We start from the raw sequence: 22,127 nt of genomic DNA, 5'->3' as shown, positions 1-22,127 counted from the left end.
ATCATAATTTTGCTCATCTTGTGATATTATGTTCTTTAAGTATGGATCTATTAACTAGATTCAGAATTATTTTTCTTAAAACATAGCCATGGTGCTCCTGGGTGGCTCAGTTGGTTCAGTGTATGACTCTTGGTTTCGGCACAAGTCCTAACCTCATGGGTCATGGGATCCAACCCCACAACAGATGCACTCAGTGGGGAGTCTGCTTGAGGATTCCCTCCCTTTGCCCCTCCCCCCACATGCATGTCCATGTGTGTGTCTGCTCTCTAAAATAAATCTTTAAAAATAAATAAAATGTAGCCATAACTATCCAGGTATGAGATAACTATAAATTTAAACTATATATTAAATTAATATATATATTAATACTATATAGTTTAAATTAAATTTATATATTAAATATATATATTAATACTATATAGTTTAAATTAAATTTAAACTATATATTAAACTATAAATAAACTATAAATTTATAGTTTAATTTTTTATTTATTTTTATTTTTTAAAGATTTTGAGAATATGTGAGCACATAAGCAGGGGCGAAGGGCAAAGAAAGAGGGAGAAATAGACCCCTGCTGAGCAGGGAACCCTGATGTGGGACTTGATCCCAGTCCTCTGGGATCAGGACCGAAACCAAAGGCAGCTGCTTAACCAACTGAGCCACCCAGCCACCCAACTTGTTTAATTTTTTAAATGGAACTTTAAAGATAATTGGCAATGCATTCTAAATGAAGCATTCACATACAATCTCACAATTTCTTTTCTGAATCATTTACTGTTATCCACACATCAGAAAAATTTTAAGTGACTGACTTCATGAAGTCTTCCCAAAGTATTAATCCTGCTTTTTATGTATTTTTAAAAACCCCTCTATTTTGTATTCACGTTCTATATTCTTTGAGTAGAATTACTAGATTATAGTATCAAATATGACAGGCACAAACAGATGTGGGAATACATAAAACTGATTATTGGTTAAGTAAAAATTTTATAAGCAAATAGATCTACTAATTTGGGCCTACTGGTCTCAAAACTTTTTTTTAAAGATTTGCGTATTTATTTATTTGTCAGAGAGAGAGAGCGAGAGCAAGCGAGCACCCAGCAGGGCAAGCAGCAGGCAGAGGGAGAAGTGGACTCCCCGCAGAACAAGGAGCCCAATGCGGGACTCGATCCAAGGATTCTGGGATCATGACCAGAGTCGAAGGCAGATGCTCAACCGACTGAGCCATCCAGGCGTCCCTAGTCTCAAAACTTAAGTATGCTGTGGGCATCAATCAATATTTTATTCATAGAGACTGCAAAATGTCTGTAAATCCAGGAAGTCAGTTACATGGAGGTCAAGAATGGTTTATTTTTATCTACACATGGAACTACTCCAGACAAAACTATACTTTTCTGTGACATTATTATTAATATAGCCACTTTACTTATACCAAAGATGATAAATACACTTTTTTAATATAAAAAAGAAGAACCACTTACTATGTACTAACTTTCAGGCTCCATGTCTTAAAAACACAATTGTACTTAATCCTCATGGGAAGGCTGAGAGGTAGTTATTATCCATATTTTACAAATGATAATCCTGAGGCTCAAAGAAATGATTTTTCTCAAGATTACTAATGATTCTCCCTTTTCTTTTGGATAAGGTAGTACTATGCTGCAGCCAGCCTTGAAGGATTCTGAATACTACAAAAACCATATGGATTAGGGGGAAAACTCGTTAAGTCATTATTTCATAATAACAAAAAGTTTAAAATTAAATTTTAAGGGATGAAGTTCCTTAAATATATAAATATATATATACATATATAAAGTATATATATATTGTAAATATATATATATATGTATATATGAATATATAATCAAAAGATATTAGTTTGAAAGAATACAAATTCCAGAGCAAGGATTTCTCATTCCTGGCAGTGTATCAGATTTCCAGCTCTACTGCAAATTTACTAATCCCAAATTGCCTGAGAAGCAGCCTGGCTAGGTATCCTTTTTTGTTTTGTTTTTGTAGATGCGCCACAGGAATTTCTGAGGCACAGTTGAGAATTAAGACATCTCCTTTCAAGTCAGTCATATGCCAGCTCCACCAGAACTTGCTGTGACCTGAGGAGAATTATTACACCTCTCCACTTTCTTGTCTATAAAGTACAGATACTAGTTTAGCTTGCAGAGCTGTGGTGAGAACTAAAACTATTGAGAGTGTACTCCCCAAATGGTACCCACCCATTATCATTATTTAACTAGTATATTCATTACTTTAACAAGAACTAAAGATACCTTACAGTAGACATACCATAATGTAAGAAAACAACTTTGACTATATTAGAGCACTAAACAAACATGTCATAGGTGCAAATATTCATATCTTCTCATATTTTTCTAATGATTATTGCTTCTTGCATATATGGTTCTTCCTAATATTGTTATTACAGAGGTCACAGTTTTATTAGACAATAGACAAACACTGTAACAAAGTTCTGCTTTATAAATTATTCCTGTTTCAGCTATGTACAAAATGAAGAAAACCCAGAAGAAAAGGTTATATACTGAACAATTCTACAAAGATATTTGTTAAAGAAATATTGATTATTATGATGCCTGCTCCTTTATATATGCATGAGTCAACTGTAAGACAAAGCCAGATTGTAAGGCTCCACTGAGTATTTCTTGGTGTCAACAACTTATTTTACCTTTTAATTCTGAACACCAATGTAGTCTTCTAAAAATAGTGTTATCTGAGGCGCCTGGGTGGCTCGGGGGTTAAAGCCTCTGCTTTCAGCTCAGGTCATGATCCCAGGGTCCTGGGATCAAGTCTCACATCGGGCTCTCTGCTCAGCAGGGAGCCTGCTTCCTCCTCTCTCCTCCTCTCTCTCTGCCTGCCTCTCTGCCTACTTATAATCTCTGTCAAATAAACAAAATCTTAAAAATAGTGCTATCTTGCTATCATAGATACTTTTAGTCTCCTTTTTTTTTTTTTTTTACTGCTTGCCCAACAAGAGCTAGGTTACCTACCTAATCCTACTAGTCAACTTTGTCTCTGAAATAAACCAATTAATTTATATGGCCCATAACACAGGCCACATACCTTCTGCACAGCTACTTAGGGCTCTTGTCCAGAAAAACACCATCATAACGCCCAAAGAAGAGCTGCAGAAGACAAGCCTAAAACAGGTTGAGAGCAAAGTCTCTGAAAGCAAATCTTTGAGTTTAGACATCCTCTAAGTAAGCAACAGTAAGGACAGAAATATTTAAGGAAAAAAATATTGTGATGAAACTAGCAATTACTTAAGAATAATCAGGAAGAGACACGTGGGACAGATAAGCAGAAACAAGGGCCAAGACCAGTCAAGCCTTAATATTTTATCATTAAATCCAAATTCAAAATAAACATTCATCCGACTGTCTAAACAGGGTTTTTGTTTTGTTTTTGGAAAACAAGGAAGAAAGGAGGAATTAGGAAGCCTTTAAGTACATCAGTATTGTCACAGTAGTTAAGATTTATTAAACACTTAATATGTGGCAAGTACCATATATATATATTAGCTTACAAGAGTACCTCTTCTATAGGCTCTGTTGTTTACCAAAGAGGAAACTGAGGTATAACAAGGCTAAATAATTTGCCCAAGGCCATTCAGCTAGTTAGTAAAGCTGGGGTTTGAACCCAGGTAGTCTAACTCCAGTACACACATATATACGTGAATACAAATATTTACATATGAATCACCAAGCCTTGCTACACAAAAAAAGAGCCAATTTTCACACGTTGAAAGAGGACTTTAGGGACACCTGGGTGGCTCAGTCAGTTAAGCCTCTGCCTTCAGCTCAGGTCAGGATCTCAGGGTCCTAGAACTGAGTCCTGCATCAGGCTTCTTGCTCAGAGGGGAGCCTTCTCCCTCTGCCTGCTCCTCCTGCTCTGCCTGCTTGTGCTTGCTCACTCTCATTCTGTCTGACAAATAAATTTTTAAAATCTTAAAAAAAAAAAAAGAAAATTCAATAGAGAAAGATAAATGTTTTCAACAAATGGTCTTGGATAACTAGATATCTACATGAGAAAGAATGAATTTGGACCCCTATCTCATACTACATAAAAAATATTAGCTCAAAATAGAGATCTAAATTCAAGAGCTAATACTATTAAACTCTTAGAAGAAAACATACATCTTTGTGACCTCAGATAAGGTTGTGACTTCTTAGATATTACCCCAAAAGCATAACCACAAAAACAAAAGTAAATTAGATTTCATTAACATGAAAAGCATTTTGTGCTTCAAAGGAAATTAAGAAAGTGAAAAAAACAGTCCACAGAATAGGAGAAAATATTTGTAAATCATATATCCAATAAGGATTTAATATTCAGAATATATAAAAGGCTTTTATATCTGAGTAACAAAAAAAAAATCCAATTTAAAAATGGAGAAAGGATATGAATAGACATTTCTCAAAAAAAGATACACAAATAGCTGAAATATACATGAAAAGATGCTCAACATTATTAATCACAGGGAAATGCAAATCAAAGCCACAGTGAAATACTACTTCACCTCCTCTACTATGATTATAAAAGATAAGACAAGAGTTTGTAAGGATGTGAAGAAATGAAAACTCTTAATTAGCTGGTAGGACTATAAAGTAGTACAACCACTTTGGAAAATAATTGGCAATTCCTCTATGTTAAACACAGAGTAACCATATGACTCAGCAATTCTACTCTGAGGAATATAAACAAGAGAAATGAAAATATACATACACACAAAACTTCCACACAAATGTTCACAGCACTATTCCTACTAGCCAAAAAAGAAGAAAACCCGAATGTCTAGTAACTATTGTATAAATAATATGCAGTGTATTTATACAACGAACTATTCAACCATAAAAAGAAAAGAACCACTAAAAGTATGGATAAATCTTACGGACACTATGCTAACTAAAGGAGCAAATCATTAAAGACTACATATTATATAATTCCATTTATATATGAAATGTCCACTGTAGATGAATCCACAGAAATAGAAAGTAAATAAGTGATTGTGAAAGACTGGGTGGAAAGGGTGAAGCAGAGTAACTGCTAAACAGGTATGGGTTTTTTTACTGGGGTAAAGAAAATATTCAGAAGCTCAGAATGCTGATGATTGCATAACTCAATGGATATAATGAAAAGCCCTGAACTGTACACTTTAAAAGGGTAAATTTTATGGTATTGAAAAGTACCTCAGTAAAACTGTTATTAAAAAAAAAAAAAAAAGGAGAATCAGCTTGTATGAATGATGAATGATAATACAAAGAAGGAAAAACAAAGGACAGAATTTAAGGCCAAAAATGACTGCAATTATTAATGAAACAAATTAAACACTATAATCTGAAGTAAAATTTTAAAAATCCTTTTTATCTAGGATTAAAAATATCTGTCACAAGCAATGAATTTAACTATTTAGCAACTTAACTGAAATGCAGCATGGTAAGATGTTAAAAAAAAAAAAATCACACTACAGTTTAGTATTTTTGCAATTAAGCTTCTTATTTCCTACTGTCCTGCACTCAATTTTTAAATATTTTTATTTCACTCAAGATTTAAACACAGGAAGTATTTAATAGATGATACACAACAGATAAAACCCTTCAAAAGCTTTTAAAATTCCATGAATCTATAAGCTCAGCCTGTTCCTTTTACCTTCCAATCACTTGTTAGGCTGGTATTACAATCACAGCAACAGTTCCTCTGTATATCCTGCCCCTGGATTTCTACCATCCTGTCAGCAAAGTAGCATAAAAAAAAATAGTCAAAGAAGCAGGCAAGGGGACCCCAGCCAGTGGTAAGTTCTGAGAGTACAGCTTCTAGGCAAGTGTTCACTACTCTCACTACCACTGTGTATTGCGTGCATATTTTGGCAACCTCTGCTTTTATGAAGAATGAGATAATATCAAGACAGTATATATTCAATAAATTATTAAGATTTTTAAGGATCATATATATTCTCAGAGAATCTGTTCATCAATTCCTGTCAATGAAAAAAAGGGCAAAGAAAGTACTGCCATTATTCCAACCTATACAGAAGTGACACATCAATTTTCCAAACTAGGAATGGAAGACTGGAATACATATAAAATGGAAAGCAACTGGAGAACTTTGATAAGCTGTGCAGTTTCTAAAAATATATTTATATTCTGCAAAGTTTAAAGATGAGAATACAGATAACTGAACTTTTCATGAACTCATAAGTGACTAATAAATTATCCTACAGTATTATACATTTAATTATATAATATTGTGTAAAAGGAACTTTCATTGAACATATATTCTGCTAGCAAACCAAGAACGACTTTGAAGGGTAAACTGTTCCTCCCTGATTAAAATTATCCATCATAAACCCTGATGATTTCCACTAACTTGTTACCATTTACTTTAGTGCATTCTTACACTTTTAGCAAGCAGAGTAATTCACATCTCTACCAAGGCTTCAAGGTGCTGCTACTCTCAACCGGCTTAATACCCTGAATAAAAGCTCAGTGGATTTTTATTTTTAATGGCTTACGTCTTGAAGAAACTTAATCATAATGTGATTACTTTCAATAACAAAGTTAAAATCTAAAGACCACCATAATGTAGTCAAAGAATACTGATGAAAGCACTTTAAAAATGAAGAAGAGGAGCTTTAGCATCAGACCAACTCCACCATTTAGTGTGAACATGAACAACAATCATTGAGCAGCTGAGAGATTTCATTTCTGTTATTTCACATTATAAGAAATAAGTGACAGTCAACAAAAAAAAGATGCAGTACTTCATACATTTACCTGACTCAAAAAAATGGAAATATTTCAAATGATCTGTGATAAATAAGACAACCTATGTGTGGCTGCAGCTTTCTCATCTGAGATTGCTTCACCTGCCACCTCCACCTGATCAGTGTGACAACCACCTACCTGCAAGACTGCAGAGGTTGAAGACTCAAAGGGGGACCCAGTCATGAACGGAGAGCGGGGAATCCTTAACACTTTAGTGAGTTTTGCCTCCAAGAGCTCCACCAGGTTCCCACAGCAAATATCTGAGAAAAATCCCCTCCTGCTTCCAGCAATGGGTGGGGAAAAGCAATGATTTTTAAATACACTGGAGCATTCTGTTCTTAACAAGACCTTCCCTCAGGAGAAACTAATGGGAGCCTAACCAGCTGGGGGTTTATCAGAGCTGAACTGATGAGGCGGAAGGGAAATAACCAACTCCAACCCACTCTAGCCATCCTAACTTACCTGGGGGAGGGGGCTGGTGGTGACTAAGAATCACTTGTGAGTTTCACAGTTCAGAAGCTCTGGCTCACTAAAAGACTAAGACCTAATCAAACAGAATGCTTCTCCTCCCCTCACACCTTACCACCAAAAATGAATCTAGATACAAACCTTGCACTAGTCACAAAAAATTAACTCAAAATTAATGGCAGACCTAAATGTGAAATGCAAAACTATAAAACTCCTAGAAGATAACATAGAAGAAAACTTAGATGACCCTGGGTATGACAATGACTTTTTAGGTACAACACCAAAAGCACAATCCCTGAAAAGAAAAAAATTTGATAAGCTGGACTTCTTTAAATTAAAGACTTGTGCTCTGTAAAACACAAGGTCAAGAGAATGAGAACACAGGCCATAGACTTGGAGAAAATATTCAGAAGATCCGTATTTAGAGATCCAAAATATACAAAGAACTCTTAAAACTCAACAAGAAGAAAATGAACGACCCAACTAAAAAATGGGCCGAAGACATTAACAGACACCTCACCAAAGACGTACAAATAGCAAACAAGCATATGCAAAGATGCTGTATAACATGTCACCAGAGAAACGCAAACTAAAACAAGGAGTTACTGCTACAAACTTAACAAAATAGCCAATATCCAGAACTGACAATATCAAATGCTGATAAAAATGGAGATCAAGAGAACTCCTGTTCACTGCTGGTGTGAATGCAAAATGGTATGGCTACTCTGGATGACAGTCTGGTAGTTTCTTATAAAACCAAACATACTCCTATCATAAATACAATCTAGTAACCGCACTTGTTGGTATTTACCCAAAGGAGCTAAAAGCTTATATACAGACAAAAACCCGCACAGGGATATTGGTAGCTGCTTCATTCATAATTGCCAAAACTTGCAAGGAACCAATCTGCCCTTCAGTAGGTGAAGGGATAACCAAACTGTAGCCATCCAGGCAATGAAATATTATTCAGCATTGAAAAGAAATGAACTATCAGCCATGAAAAGACGCAGAGCAAAAGTTAATAAGTGAGAGAAGTGGATGTGAAAGGGCTACAAACTGTATGATTCCAACTACAGGGATATTCTGAAAAAGGCAAAATTCTGGAGACAATAAGAAGATAATTGGTTACCAGGAGTTGGGGATTACGGGGCAAGAAGAGATGAATAGGTAGAACACAAAGGATTTTAGGCAATGAAACTATACTGTATGATACTGTACGGTAGATACATGTCATATATTTGCCAAAACCCATAGTATACATAACAGCAAGAGTGAGCCTTAATATAAACCATGGACTTTGGATGATAACGTGTCTGTGTTGGTTATTCAGTTATAACAAATGTCCCACTCTGGTGGAGGATGTTGATAATGGAGGGGGTATGCTGAGCACAGACAGGGAAATGTGGGAAATTCTGTACCTTCTGCTGAGCCCAAATACTGCTCAAAAAATAGTCTATTTTAAAAATTAATATTTTAATAAATGAAGTTAGCTACATCTTCATGATTATATGGGTGGACATAATTTTACTGCTGACTCACAATTTTAACATTCTGTTAGTCTGCTATTTAAGCAAAACTATAATGTGTACTATTTCTGCAGTAAAAATGTAATAAAATGTTAAAAATAACTATTAAAGATGCATAAATCAACATTAAAACCTTCCTTAATGCAACATAACTACTTACAATAAACTTCCAATGGTATTTGAAAAATTATTTCAGTGAACTGCTTCCTTTTCATGTGAATGAAAGGAATATCAAAACAAACAAGTAACTACCACATCCAGACTAACTCATAGTATTCACTGAATTGAAATAGGCCTCTAGTTACCTCTTCCACTATTATTTTTGGTAAGAATTTTTTATTATTGGTAAACAAATTAGAGTTGTTGAAAAAACATTCATTCTTACTATTCCTTGTTTTGGAGTTAGGATTTTCTCTAAAGGAGTCAAAGTGAATTATATTTATTATCACAGGCAATTATTTAGAATAGCTTTTGATATATAAATATACTTTGAAATGAATCATTTGCTCACTCTACAAGAAATATAGGCATACACAGTGGTCTGGGTTAGAGAAACAAGAAACAAGGTGCATTCTGACATATCAGGTAAAAATAGTCTTTTATCCCAGCATCCATTCTCAGATGCTTAATGGCTAAGTTCTTTCTCAAGTATGGCAAAGTGAATTTTAAAAGAAAAATACAACCTATTATGAAAAATACAGTACAGACACTGAATAGATGGAAAAGTCTGCTCCACTTTTTCTCCTTTTCAAAAGACAAAAAGAAAAAAAATACAAAAAGGAAAGCAATTTAGCAGAAAGTACTGCAATAGCTGATGCCACCAGATTTATAGTCACCTCTGGCAGAGTACTGCTGTGAAAAAGCAGAGGTACCGCTCTTACAAGAAAAGATTATGTACTTTCAAGAAAGGGTAAGATTAATCATTCCTCAATAGACAACCTCACCAAGAAAACTTCAAAAATTCTAGATAGCACTTACTGAAAGGGAAACACAAACAAAACTTAAACTAGGGATATACAAAATCCCTATTTTAAAATTTAAAAAATCTCATTATTTAAACGGTAACTACTATATAATTTCTAAGACTATATATTTTACAAATAACATGGGCTAAGCAAACCTTAATTTTCAAATGAAGAATTATAAGACCAAAAATATTAGCTACTTTATAGTTAAAACCCCTTTATATTTTCCATTCTAAGGGAATCTAAGTTACTCTAGAGCAGCATTCATTTTTAATATTATTTATTATTTAAAGTAGGCTCCACACCCAATGTGGGGCTTGAACTCACAACCCTAAGATCAAGAGTCATATGCAATACCGACTGAGCCAACCAGGAGGCCCTCAACATTCATTTTTAAATTACAGCACCAGTAAAGAAATACGCTGAGCATGTCTTCATTTATTTGTCTTGGGTACCAACTTCCAAAAAAGACTACACCAGTTAGAGAAATGGAACCAAGTAGAAATTAGCCTTATTTACTGAATAAAATACTCTTATTTAATGCTACTTGAAAATGATGTAGTGAGCAACTATAAAAATTTTTCAAAAAGCAGATCTGATTTCAGTTTTCAATTAAAGTATCACACATTCTTCCCAAGGGACATCCAATATATTCAACTCTAAAGAAGGGAACCATGCACCTAAACTTGCTTCTAGGAACTTTATGAGTTTTCTTTATTTTTTTAACACATTATTTTTCAGGTTGTTTTCTTTCACAAATGAAAATTGGTTATTTTTTTAATGAAAACTTGCAGACAATTACAAAATTGCAATATTTTAGTAAAATGCTTACATTCACTTTTATCTTTAAAATTTCTCTATCTATGAGAGTCTAAGTGGCTCAATTAGTTAAGCATCTGCCTTGAGCTCAGGTCATGATCCCAGGGTCTTGGGATCCAGAGCCCCAAGTTAGGCTCCAGGCTCGACAGGGAGCCTGCTTCTCCCTCTCCTTCTGCCCCTTTCCTCCGGCTTGTGCACTCTCTCAAATAAATAAATAAAATCTTAAAAAAAAAAAAAAAAGTATCTATATAAATGTATCTACATTTCTATATAATATTAATGAAAATATTAAAAGCTACAAATGCAAACATTTTTAAGTAAAATTGGGTAGTAAAGGTCTCAAACAAGCTGAATACTTTATTAACAGAAGTGATTACTGAACTGCCCCTGAAAGATACCTAATTAAGCATCTTCATTATCATATTAAACCCCTCTAAAAAAAGCCTCTTCCATAGGACCAAAAAATATTTACAGAAGTAATTTAACCTGGCATACAGAAGTACTATATATCATTTAGAATTACTAATTTTTTCTTAAACCATTTTCCATTTATGACTAAAAGGCTAACTTAAACTGATAAGTTTCACAAATTATACTTGCATTAACTACAAAAATGCCTGTAGTGGTTCCTTCCTGAGCATTCCTCGTCACTATGGATTTAAAAGCAAGGCAGCCTGATGAATTAAAACAGGGCTTTTAAACTGGCAAACTTTAGCTTGTGGGCCAAATGCAGTCCATTGTCTGTTTTTATAAATAAATTTTTATTAAAACACATCTATACTCCTTCCTTCACATATTGTCTACGGATGCTTTTGTGCCACATTGGCAGAGTTGAATAGTTGTGTTAGAAACTAAAAAGCTAATATATTTACTATCTAGCCCTGACTCCTGAACTAAGAATCTAGATCTTCATTATTTTAAATGCATGCAAGAGCACACACACCCATCTTCTATATGGTATTTAGTAGAGAACATATTAAATTAATCATTTAAGAATGTGTGTTCCTGGGGCACCTGAGGTGGCTCAGTCTGTTGAGCAGCCACTCTCTGGTGCTGATCTCAGGGTCCTGAGATCAAGCTACCTGTAGTGCTCCACGCTCAGCAGGGAGTCTGCTTCTGCTTCAGAATTCTCTCTCCCCCTCTGTCTCTTCTAGAATACATAAATTAAAAAAAAAAAAAAAAGACTTTGTGTTCCTTCTGTTGTGCTATTTATTTATTTATTCTGTTGTGATTTTAGAATTATATACCAACTACTGTCCAGTTTCTGGACTCTTGATTAAGCAAAGGATACTGGTTAATTGTTTTGCATCACTTTAAACTCCACCGTATCTTCTCATTTGTGGTAATGTTTCTGACAGTTTGTTTTAAAAGAAAATACCACTCAATATTATAGCTATAATTTCAAATTATAATTTCGGTTATCTAAAAATGTCTACATATTACTTATAAAGAAGGGTAGTGTGGAAATGCTGAATTAAAAGAAAGATGGCTACATGTGTGGAACTGGGGATGGAATTAAATCAAATACATAATCACAAAGACAAAGGCACTGACCTTTAAAGGTAAGAATTACTTTAACAGGGAAAAAATATTCTAGATTGAAGGAATCACTAAACAAATGGCCCTCTGTGGAACAGGAAGTAGTAAGAAGTAAACTGTGTCAACAATTCTTTCCCCTACTTATCCTCCACAGCCAAAAAAGAAAAAGTTATGCAATAAACAAACTAGTGTCCAAAATTTCTTTAAAATGAAACACGAGTAAGAGATTCAAGCAACTAGGATTACTAAATCCAAAAGTGGGTAACTATATTAATAAAAAGCATTCAAACATAAAAGGTGTTACATAGTAAAATGCCCTTTTCCATGTATTATTCTGTTACATTCTCAACAGATCTGTTTAGGTCAAACTAAAAACATTTCATTATCTGTAGTCCCAAGACAAGGTACACCTTCTAATGATGATACAATGCCAAATCACTGCAGGAAGTTCTCATTTATACATTATAAAACAAAACAATACTGAAACTCATTATTAATTTTCTTCTTATAAATAATGTGTCACTTCCAACACATGAAGTTAAAGCCAAACAAAAACAACCAAAGCTTACCTTTCATTTAGTGATACCCCTACAGTCCAATTATCTACATGTACATTACTAGTTACTACTCCAAGTAACTAAACAATTACCAGATTTAGCACTCAACTTATATACCAGCAATTCAATATTCTCTATATTAAATCTCTTATATAAAAATTAATAAAATCAGGTGACTAGGAACTGTGAAAATCAGTAATAGGAAACCTCACTAAAATAGAACTTGGGAGGTTTTGGCAGGGGAGTTCTCATGCCCCTACCGCTTGTGGTTAGTTGCAGAGCTAAAAGGAAGAGATGGACTTGACCATGCAGTGGATACTACTCTTTTACTCCAGCTAAAGGAGGTGACATTTTCCTCATCACCTCCCCAGGCAACAGCTACACCAATGAGAAGCCACCACACTTTGAATTCCTGGTTTACTCAAATGGACAGATACTTCCTAACTGCCTTCCCAACTTACCCCATTTCTCCTTAAAAAAGGGTCCTGTCCTTTGTTCCCTGCACTTGCCTAGAGTTTTTCAGCAGCTGGTTTGTTCCAGGTTGCAATTCTCTTTCATTTTCTAATAAGCCCATCTGCTACTGGTAAAAACTGAGTTTTACATTATTAATTTTGTGTAATTTCATTTTCATTTTATATCCTTACTATTTACACCCAAGAAAGGAAAGAAAGCAAACTCAATTAACAGTATTTTTAAAATACCCGCGTTTCCTATGTCATAATGAGACTTCATCTGTTATACCATAAAAATGCAATAACCTAGTATCTTAAGTATCCTACGTGAGTTGTATTTCAACAATGAAAAAAGTGCATGCTTTTCATATACTTTTTCCTGCTCCCTTTTGTAAACAAACGTTTACATTTGTGTAGCTACAGACTTGGATTTTGAATGCAATCAATGGATACAAAGTAAAGGACCCTACAATGGGATGGAGTCCAGTACTTTATCCTCTTTAACAGGTACTCAGAACAATCAATCAGAAGATGGCTCTAGGGTGCCTGGGTGGCTCAGTGTGTTAAGCCGCTGCCTTCGGCTCAGGTCATGATCTCAGGGTCCTGGGATCGAGTCCCGCATCGGGCTCTCTGCTCAGCGGGGAGCCTGCTTCCCTCTCTTTCTCTCTCTCTCTCTCTCTCTGCCTGCCTCTCCGTCTACTTGTGACCTCTCTCTGTCAAATAAATAAAATCTTTAAAAAAAAAAAAAAGAAAAAAAGAAGATGGCTCTAGAGAGAACTGATTCAGAGCATTCCCAAATCTTCCACAGAAAAAGAAACTCTAAGATCCTAGAGCTGGAAAGACTCCAGATATCATGCATCCCAGTTTCCTCATTGTACAGGAAAGGACACTGAAGCCCAGACTAAATTTTAGCTAGCTTAACCAAAATTAGTTTGAAGACTAGCACACAAATCTTCTAAAGATAAAGTGATCCTTTGAAAATTCCTTTACCTTTTCCCTTCAGGATGGCAAAGTCAGGTTATGATTTTAAAGGTAAATGATACTAAAAAACAAATGGAGAACATAGAATACCAAACAAAAATCCATCTACTTATGGAAGAAAGGCTTACTAAGCAGACTTGATTCCCTACTAATTTTCAATTCCATTCAGATTCTATCATACCTGTTTCCCTCAAAAAGAAATTCACTGCAAAGTAACTGCTTCTAGGCAGGCATCGTTTCTAAAGTAAAACTGCCTATTCCTCCCGCTGCAGTAGTTCATGCTGAGAATCCCAACCTACTGCTGACACAGTACTCATTCTTCCTTTTATACAAAGTCCTCTTTAATAAAGAGCTAAGAGTTGAGAAGTAAAAGTATTTCAAAGTCCTTGTTTCTCCTCTGGAGCTAGAATTCCAAATAACTAGAATTCTTCCATGGACAAAAATGATGGCAGAGGAGAAGAGGAGATAAAAATCTGGCTTAATTCTAGCTAAATTTCACTTTTAACTATTTCACTTTGAACTAATCTGAACAAAAATCAGATTCCTAAATTTTTCCAATACTGTAATTGTTTTCAAAATAAAACTACTAAGCAGCAAGTCAAACATTCTAATGCTTACAAGTGCAAAATTACTAAACATTTACTGCCTACTACGCCCAAGAAACTTTCACATAGATTATCCCATTATGTCTCAATAGAAATTTTGCAACCTTGTGACTGAGGAGAACAGGGCCATTTCAATCACTCAAAGAAAAAAAGAACAGTACTTTTTCAAGATTTTTTAAAACAACTGCATTAGCTACAAAAATAAATGAAATTAAGGCATTCTTAAATAATTCCTGACACCTAGTTGCCCCTCAACAAGTATCTGCTGAAATGAAGTAATGAAGGACCTGAATATTAAAACTACAGAAAAACTTTCAAAATATCATATATTGAGTATTTACCAAACTGTCTGTGCATGGCCTTAAAAGCTACACAAATGCATTATTGCATTTAATCGTGATGCTAACCTCATGACCTCAGTAGGATTATTATCCTATTTAACTGGTGAACAACCTGGGCTAAGTCCAGTGGAACACCTGGAACTATGTGAGGCTAAGCTGCCATATTGACAGCAGGGGCAACCCTGGCATTTAGTATGTAGAAACCAGAGATATTAAATGGCTTGCAATGTGCTGGATAAATCCACTGAATTATCCAGTCCAAAATGCTACCACTACTGAGAGACACTAATCAAGATAACTCAGGTTAACATTCAAGATTCTCCATCAACTGGCTCCTATTTCTGTCTCCAATTCAATTAGCATCAGTATTCCAAACTGTCTCTTTAGTACTCCTCTTAACTATCATAATCCACTTTTCTACTGTTGCCCATACTGTTTGCCTAGAATAATTTTCCCAGTCTGTCTTCCCTATTACTCTATGTGATCCCCATCTACTAATGTGGCATCAAATGTAATGACTTTACCTGCAATATGACTTTACCTGCAATCTGACTTTGCAGAATGTCAGTAAAGCCCTAAATAATACTCTAAATTCAATTGTTTAACTAGTTTGGTCTTTTAGTTAGGGCTGGAAACTTTCTGAAGCATCACGTTCTCCATTTTTTTTGAATACCCACCTAGAACAATATACAGCCACTGGGAATTAAAGAATTGTTTCTTGAAGAATACAGCATCTTCATTTTAAAAGGAGGGGTAAAAAAAAAAAAAAAAAACATTGAAAGACACCTCAATTCCTTAGTGTCAAGAAAAGAACCAGAATTCAGGCCACAGTTTATAATCCAATGTTAGCACTTAATAAGTGTTGGTTAAATGAACTCCAACATACAAGAATCAACTTGTGAGCCTGCACTCAACAATATTACATTACACTACAGTTTAGAGGACAATCTATGCCTTAAAAAATATGGAAAAAAACAATCTAAGCCTTATCAGAGATTTCCTATTTTACTGTATCTTCCACAAGTTAAGAAGACAATAAATGAGGTTCTTAAATATTGCTGGTAATTATAAAAATTCATATAATTTTTTTAAAACTCAATAAATTTGAAGTTTCATTTTTCTGCTTAGTCCTTGAAATAGTCACACATAACATGACTTCCTTGTATTCAGACAAAAATACATTACAAAGGCCAGGGTACTTCATGGTTACAGTAATTCAAAATTATACTAGTAAACCAGGAGTCTAGATAAGGACAACAATAACATTACTAGAAATGCCTTCATTCTTCAGTTAAAACCTTTTTTCCCTTTCTAGATATTGATATGAAAATAGATAATTAGAAATTGTATCCCAATAATTTTCAACCCGGATTAATCATAAAAATCAAATTATACCTACTTCTACATGACAAAAAGAAGAGAATTAAGATAATTAAATCCTATCACTGCTATATGACTTAGTACATAAAATTACATTTTCCTGCTTCCTATCAGTAAATGCATTCCAACCTCACATTGTTTTTAGAAACCAAGAAGAATGAACACAAAGCATGCTTACAGTAGCATTCACTAGCTATATATTAATGCAAGAAACATAGTAAATATATCCTGCCTCATTACTAGTTAGAAAATTATTTAAAAATTCAGATTTTCACTAATTCTTATAATACAGATATCAGATATAACTTTCTCATCTAGTTTTTTTTTACCTCAAGGTAGATTAATTTAGTACAGTCCAACATTCAGGAAGACATTCTATTAGTCAGACCAGACCTGTAATGCAAGTTCTAATAGCCCAATCCTACTTCTGAAAACATCTCCTAGTTTCTGCTCCACAATCAAAGGAAAGAAAACACTTTATCTACAAGAATATTTCTGCTCCAAGAACGTAAATTTATTACAGGCTACAAGAGTCTAATGTGAGAAGAAAATAAAGGAGTGAAAGAAGTCAACTGAAACAGCAAAAAATATGAAAGAACAAGAGCAACAGAATATATGTGTAATAAGTCTGCATGTTAAGCCAGTAGAGCTTTGAAATTAGAAACTATTAATTTTAATTTAGCTTTGAAAATAACAAAGAACAGAAAAATACAGATCTTAAATTACATATGTGCATATTAAATGAAAATAAAAAGGTCTTAGTCATTTTCTATAAATCAAAGCCACAATAAATAAAGCTCATAAGCTTATCTGATAGTTAAACCTAACAGAAGAAATGACTAGCTGCTATCACTGGTAGGCAAACCAATTTATCACTATGGAATGTTCACATAAATCTCATTAAAAAGTAAAAACATATTTGGGAGTTTTCCTGACTTCATTCTAAATACAGTAGGAGATATTCTAAAATTTAAACAAACAAAAAAAAGAGTATAACTGTAAACTATAATTACATGTTCACTTTCATTTAGTGTTTAGCTATTAAAACGTATAAGCAATTCATGTACAAGTGAGGATTCTGGACACCCGATCCTTGCTTTTATTTGGCAATTAGAATCAGGCCTATATTTTAATTCTGTTGCGTCAACTTGCTAATTACTCAAATGCATTAAGGATAACAGTCTTGTCTAAGGAAAACATTTGGTTTTATAAAATTGGACTCACTGGTGGTACTTACTCCTATTAAAAATAAAAAGGGCAGACTTGCTGTTAAAAAAAAAGTGATATACTATTGGAAAATTGAGACTACACTGAGACAATGGCAAAAGTTGAACCCATTTAAAAGAAAAGCAGAATCTAAAAATAACCGATTTAACTCTTTTTTTTTCCCCTTTTCTTTTAATCCAGTGATGATATGTGGGGTGGTGGGAGAGGAGAACAACAACAACAAAAATCTGCTTTTAGTTCCAAACAGTCCATCTAGATCCAATAATGAACTATTCTTGTCACTATATGGAATTTTGCTGCATACCTAGTACCCACACTGACAAAATTAAAATTATTGTCCCATCTTCATAAAACTAAAATAGGAACCCTAAACTAGAAGGTAACGATCACTGGGTTTAGGAATAAAAACAACTAAACACTTGCAGCCAAAAATATTCTAGTCTCAAATATCTAGATATTTGGGCAAGAGCCCTTTAGACATACTCTTAGAAATTCAGATTCAGATCTAGCCTGGTCAGATTTTACCATTTTAACAGGAATGTCCACAGTACTGGTATTTACTATGAATGTAGACTTCACTCAGTAATACATATCAACGGCCCATCTGAAAAGTTTTTTAAGTATTTTGAAAGATAACACACTAATCATAAGTGAAACTTGAGGCATATCTTGATACCATATACAGTACTTTAGAAAATTAAAAGGAAAATCAAGGCACATGTTTAACCAAAATGCAGGTTCCCCTCCCCTCTTCTCAGGAGGCAGATAAACCTAAAATGTGAGGGGTAAAGCTCCTTCCTTCTCTTTATTTTTTTGACAATAGTAATTCTATTGTGATCATATAGTGATTTTTTTTTTTAATTTACAAACACATTACTTCAATATGTAGAAACAGATATCCTAAAGATGAACAAAGCATTTGCTTTTAAAAGTCTTGCGTTTTAAGTTTAAAAATAAAGGTATTTTAGTTAAGGATGGTTAAATTTCACGATAAAAGCAAACAATTTTATTTCAAGTTCAATAGTATAAAAGTGGGAAGTATTCTCCACTGTTAAGACAAAAAAACTGAACAGGTATTTGGAAAAACTATGCTATGCTATGACAAAACTATTACAGTTCATGCACAGTAAGGAAAAGTAATTCTCCTTATACCAATGCTTCAGAGTACAGCTAACTTAACAATTTTTACATACATATAAAAATGGAGGCTACAAAAGGGAAAGCATCAAGAGACTACACTTATCCATTTGCATTACCCTAACAAATTTTCTAAAACTTCTAGAAATATCAACTCTTCGTAACGCTTCATATAAACTTAATTAACAGGATTTGTCTTCTAATGTTTTTTCTCAAATGGGCAAGTCAGAAACAACCAAATCAAATTCAATCTCTAATTCATTAGAATGATAAGTCATAAATTCAGTATCTACCAATGCCCAATATTTTTAAAAAGCAATTAAGGTGTGTCCTATACTATTGCTTTTAAACTTCATTTCAAGCCACAGTCCATTCAAAATACCCCTATGCCCCTAGTATATACAAGCAGATAGATTTCCCCTTGGAAACTTCTAGCTCCTTGCAAAGACAGTAGTTACCACAGCAAAACTTTAAAACTCTACATGGATACATATTTAGCTACTATAAACTTAGAGATGAGAAACACCCCAGCAACATATAGCCTAAATAGATGTATAATCAAGGCGAAAGCCAATACCACATGATTTCACGGTATATATATCTATATATCTGACCACACCATTTCTTTGGAATTAAAACAGGAAAAGCAACTAATAGCAGTACAGAAGGACTGCAGAGAATACAGTAAAAGTTGGTTGCTGAGGAGGGGGGATTTAAATGAAAGGATACAGCCTTAAAGCACCAGTCTGAGTTCCAACTGCCAGGATCTTCTGTACAGGATCAAAGGCCAGGGCTGAAGGTTGATAGGGAAATCCATGGCGAACAGTCTAGGGATGGGCAAATGACATCACAGCAACGAAGGCAGCAAGCAGAATTCAAAAGCAGAAAAGTCAACAGAGGCATTAGCATCTAGAACTAATTATAAGTGATGCAGAACCCATACACATGTACTTACTGCCTTAAAAAAAAAAATAAAACCCTATAAATGTATATTAACAACACTTATTTACATAGAACCTGAAATTTTTTAAAAAGTGTATATATACATAAATATATATCTCTCCCAATTTTACATTTTAATTTCTACCTTTCCATAATACTGAAATTCTATAGAAGAAAATTTCTTATTAACATTTTATACTATCATGTCTGAAATCAAAATACTAAAGTTAGTGGTAGTCAAAAATTCTCAAAATTAATGTAAAAATGCAATTCATGCTTTATTTCAAGTGTGATAACTTTTCTACTTTATGCAGATGCTAAATGACAAATACTGCTTTAAAAAAAAAAAAAGCTGTCCTACAATAAGTTTTGTCAAGGATTCAGTAAAGCAATTATCAAACATCTATCCCCAAATTTTGCAACTGTAACAGAATGAAAATAAGTACATATATTTTTGCATTTTGCTACAGAACCCTTAATTTTAGGGCATTAGGGCAAAATGTGTATTTAGACATCTTTAAGAAGCTGACATATAAACACATGGTATTTTATGGCAAGTATTAATATCAAGACAAATTTGTATTTCTCACTGAGCAGCCAGTGAATTAATTCGCTGCATCATTCTTTCCGAATTACAGACCGCTGTGAGAATGGTGCCATTAACGGGCAAAAATCACAGTACCAACTTTTTAATCAAACATAGCGATAAAAGGACCCTGTGATTTCATATTTTAAGCTTCCTACCACATTTTAAGGGAAAGGTGAGAAACAAATATCCAGTTGAACTGGTTTGGCTTTTTGATGAACAATAATTCATTAGGCACCGTTTCCGAAGGAAACTTCGGAGTTGGTGAATTACATTAAAATGTTTCAATACAAAGGCTCTAAGGTTATTAAGAATACTAATTAAAGGTCAGTAAAACACGTGAGAAGCAACCTTGAAATGACTGCTGCAAGGGGAAAGGGGAAAGAAAAAAAAACAAAAACAAAAACAAAAAAAGCCCGAAAGGAGTAAGATGATGTCAATCTCCAAAATAACCCACTAAGCAAATGTTTGCTTGAGGAGGAGCGAGCCCTTCATTCGAGGTCTAATTATTACTGGCGTTCTATTCCCTCGCACTCCCATGAAAAGCCCGAGCCGCCCCCTAAAACGACCCCAATTTTCGCGGGGCTGCGAGCTCCGTTCACCTTGCAGAGCTGAAAGTGCTCGGACTGGAGCGTTTCCTGGATCTCGGGCTCCCGGTTCCCAGCCGGGTGCTGCTGTTGCTGCTGCTGCTGCGAGGCCGAGGACGAGCCGGCGGTCAGGCCGTCCAGCACCTTCCTGATGTTGAATTTCCTCATGGTCTCGGCGGAGCTCCCCCGCAACCCGCGAGGGGAGGCAAGGGGCGTCCCCCGGCGCGGGAAACGAGCCCGGGCCGAGGGCAGCTTCCACCGAGGACACGGAGGAGTGGGGCAGAGTGGGAGTGTGAGGAGAAGGAGGCAGCTGGGGAGAAGCACAAGATAATCCAAACAGGAAATACTGCGACGACGAAAGAGCAGCGGCCACCAGAACCCCGGACGGCGACCCCTCTTCTTCCGAGGCCGCCGCCGCTCGCCGCGGCAGCTGTGGCGCCGCTTCAGCCACCGCCGCCGCCGCCTCGCTCCGCGGCCCGGCGGCACAGCAGTGGCAGCGGCGCCCGGAGCCCGCACTGCCCAGCCTCACCTGGCCGCGGGCTGACTCTGCGCCGCGCCGCCGCCCCGGCTCGCCCCCGCCGCGTCCATGGCCCGCGGCCCCGCCGCTTGTCGCCCGCCCCGGCCCCGCAGTCCCTCGGCGCTTCCTCCCGCTCCTGCGCTTCCTCCTCCTCCTCCCGGGGGTCGCTGGCCCTCCGTCCACGGCCGCCACTCGGCCTCCCCGCCGCTCAGCGCCTCTGCCCGCCCGGCATCACACGCTGGGCGCCCGGGGTGGGTCCCCCGCGCTCTCCGCCTCGCTCCTCCGCCGCCGGACCAGCCCGCCCTCGCTCCTTCAGAGCCCTCGCTGCCTTCCTCAGGCGCCGCCGCCGCCGCCGCCCAGGCTCCCGCCCTACCGCTCCCTCTCGCCTGACAGGGTGCCTCGGCACACGACACCAACGCCCGCCCTGAGAAGCAGCGGCACCCGCGGTTACAGCGCCGGCCCCGGCGGTGGCGGCAGCTGGGCCTCCCCGGAGCAGGGCTGGGGAGTATGCGCATGCGCTCCGCATCCCCCCCCCCCCCCCCTTTTCCCCCCCCCCCCCCCTCCACCTTACCCCCTGCCGCCGTGTGCCCCCTTCGCCTGAGTGGAGCTAGGGCTTAAATTACCCTCTGCGAAAATCCCAGACCATGGTTAAATTTCTCCCACCCCAATCGTCAGACCAGAGTATGCAGCTGTTTTCTCCGGC

General features: G+C 36.3%; 1 protein-coding gene across 5 annotated transcripts in view; it reads right to left on the bottom strand.

The window, feature by feature from the left end:
- LOC111147539 (syntaxin binding protein 5) overlaps positions 1–21,435 on the bottom strand; it is a 177,691-nt gene extending 156,256 nt beyond the window's left edge. For all 5 annotated transcript variants that reach the window (XM_022503622.1, XM_022503623.1, XM_022503625.1 and 2 more), the window contains exons 1-2: positions 20,923–21,435; positions 19,522–19,619 (exon numbers count right to left, since the gene is read on the bottom strand). In XM_022503622.1, the coding sequence (XP_022359330.1) occupies positions 19,522–19,619; positions 20,923–21,075 (251 nt within the window). In that variant the 5' untranslated portion in view covers positions 21,076–21,435. The remainder of the gene's footprint in view (positions 1–19,521; positions 19,620–20,922) is intronic.
- Between the last annotated feature and the right edge of the window lie 692 nt (positions 21,436–22,127).

Source organism: Enhydra lutris, unplaced genomic scaffold (genome assembly GCF_002288905.1).
Source record: "Enhydra lutris kenyoni isolate GAN:26980312 unplaced genomic scaffold, ASM228890v2 scaffoldscaffold17, whole genome shotgun sequence".
Taxonomy (NCBI): Eukaryota; Metazoa; Chordata; class Mammalia; order Carnivora; family Mustelidae; genus Enhydra; species Enhydra lutris.
The sequence above is the reverse complement of the archived record's forward strand: the minus strand, read 5'-3'. Positions and strand labels throughout refer to the sequence as shown.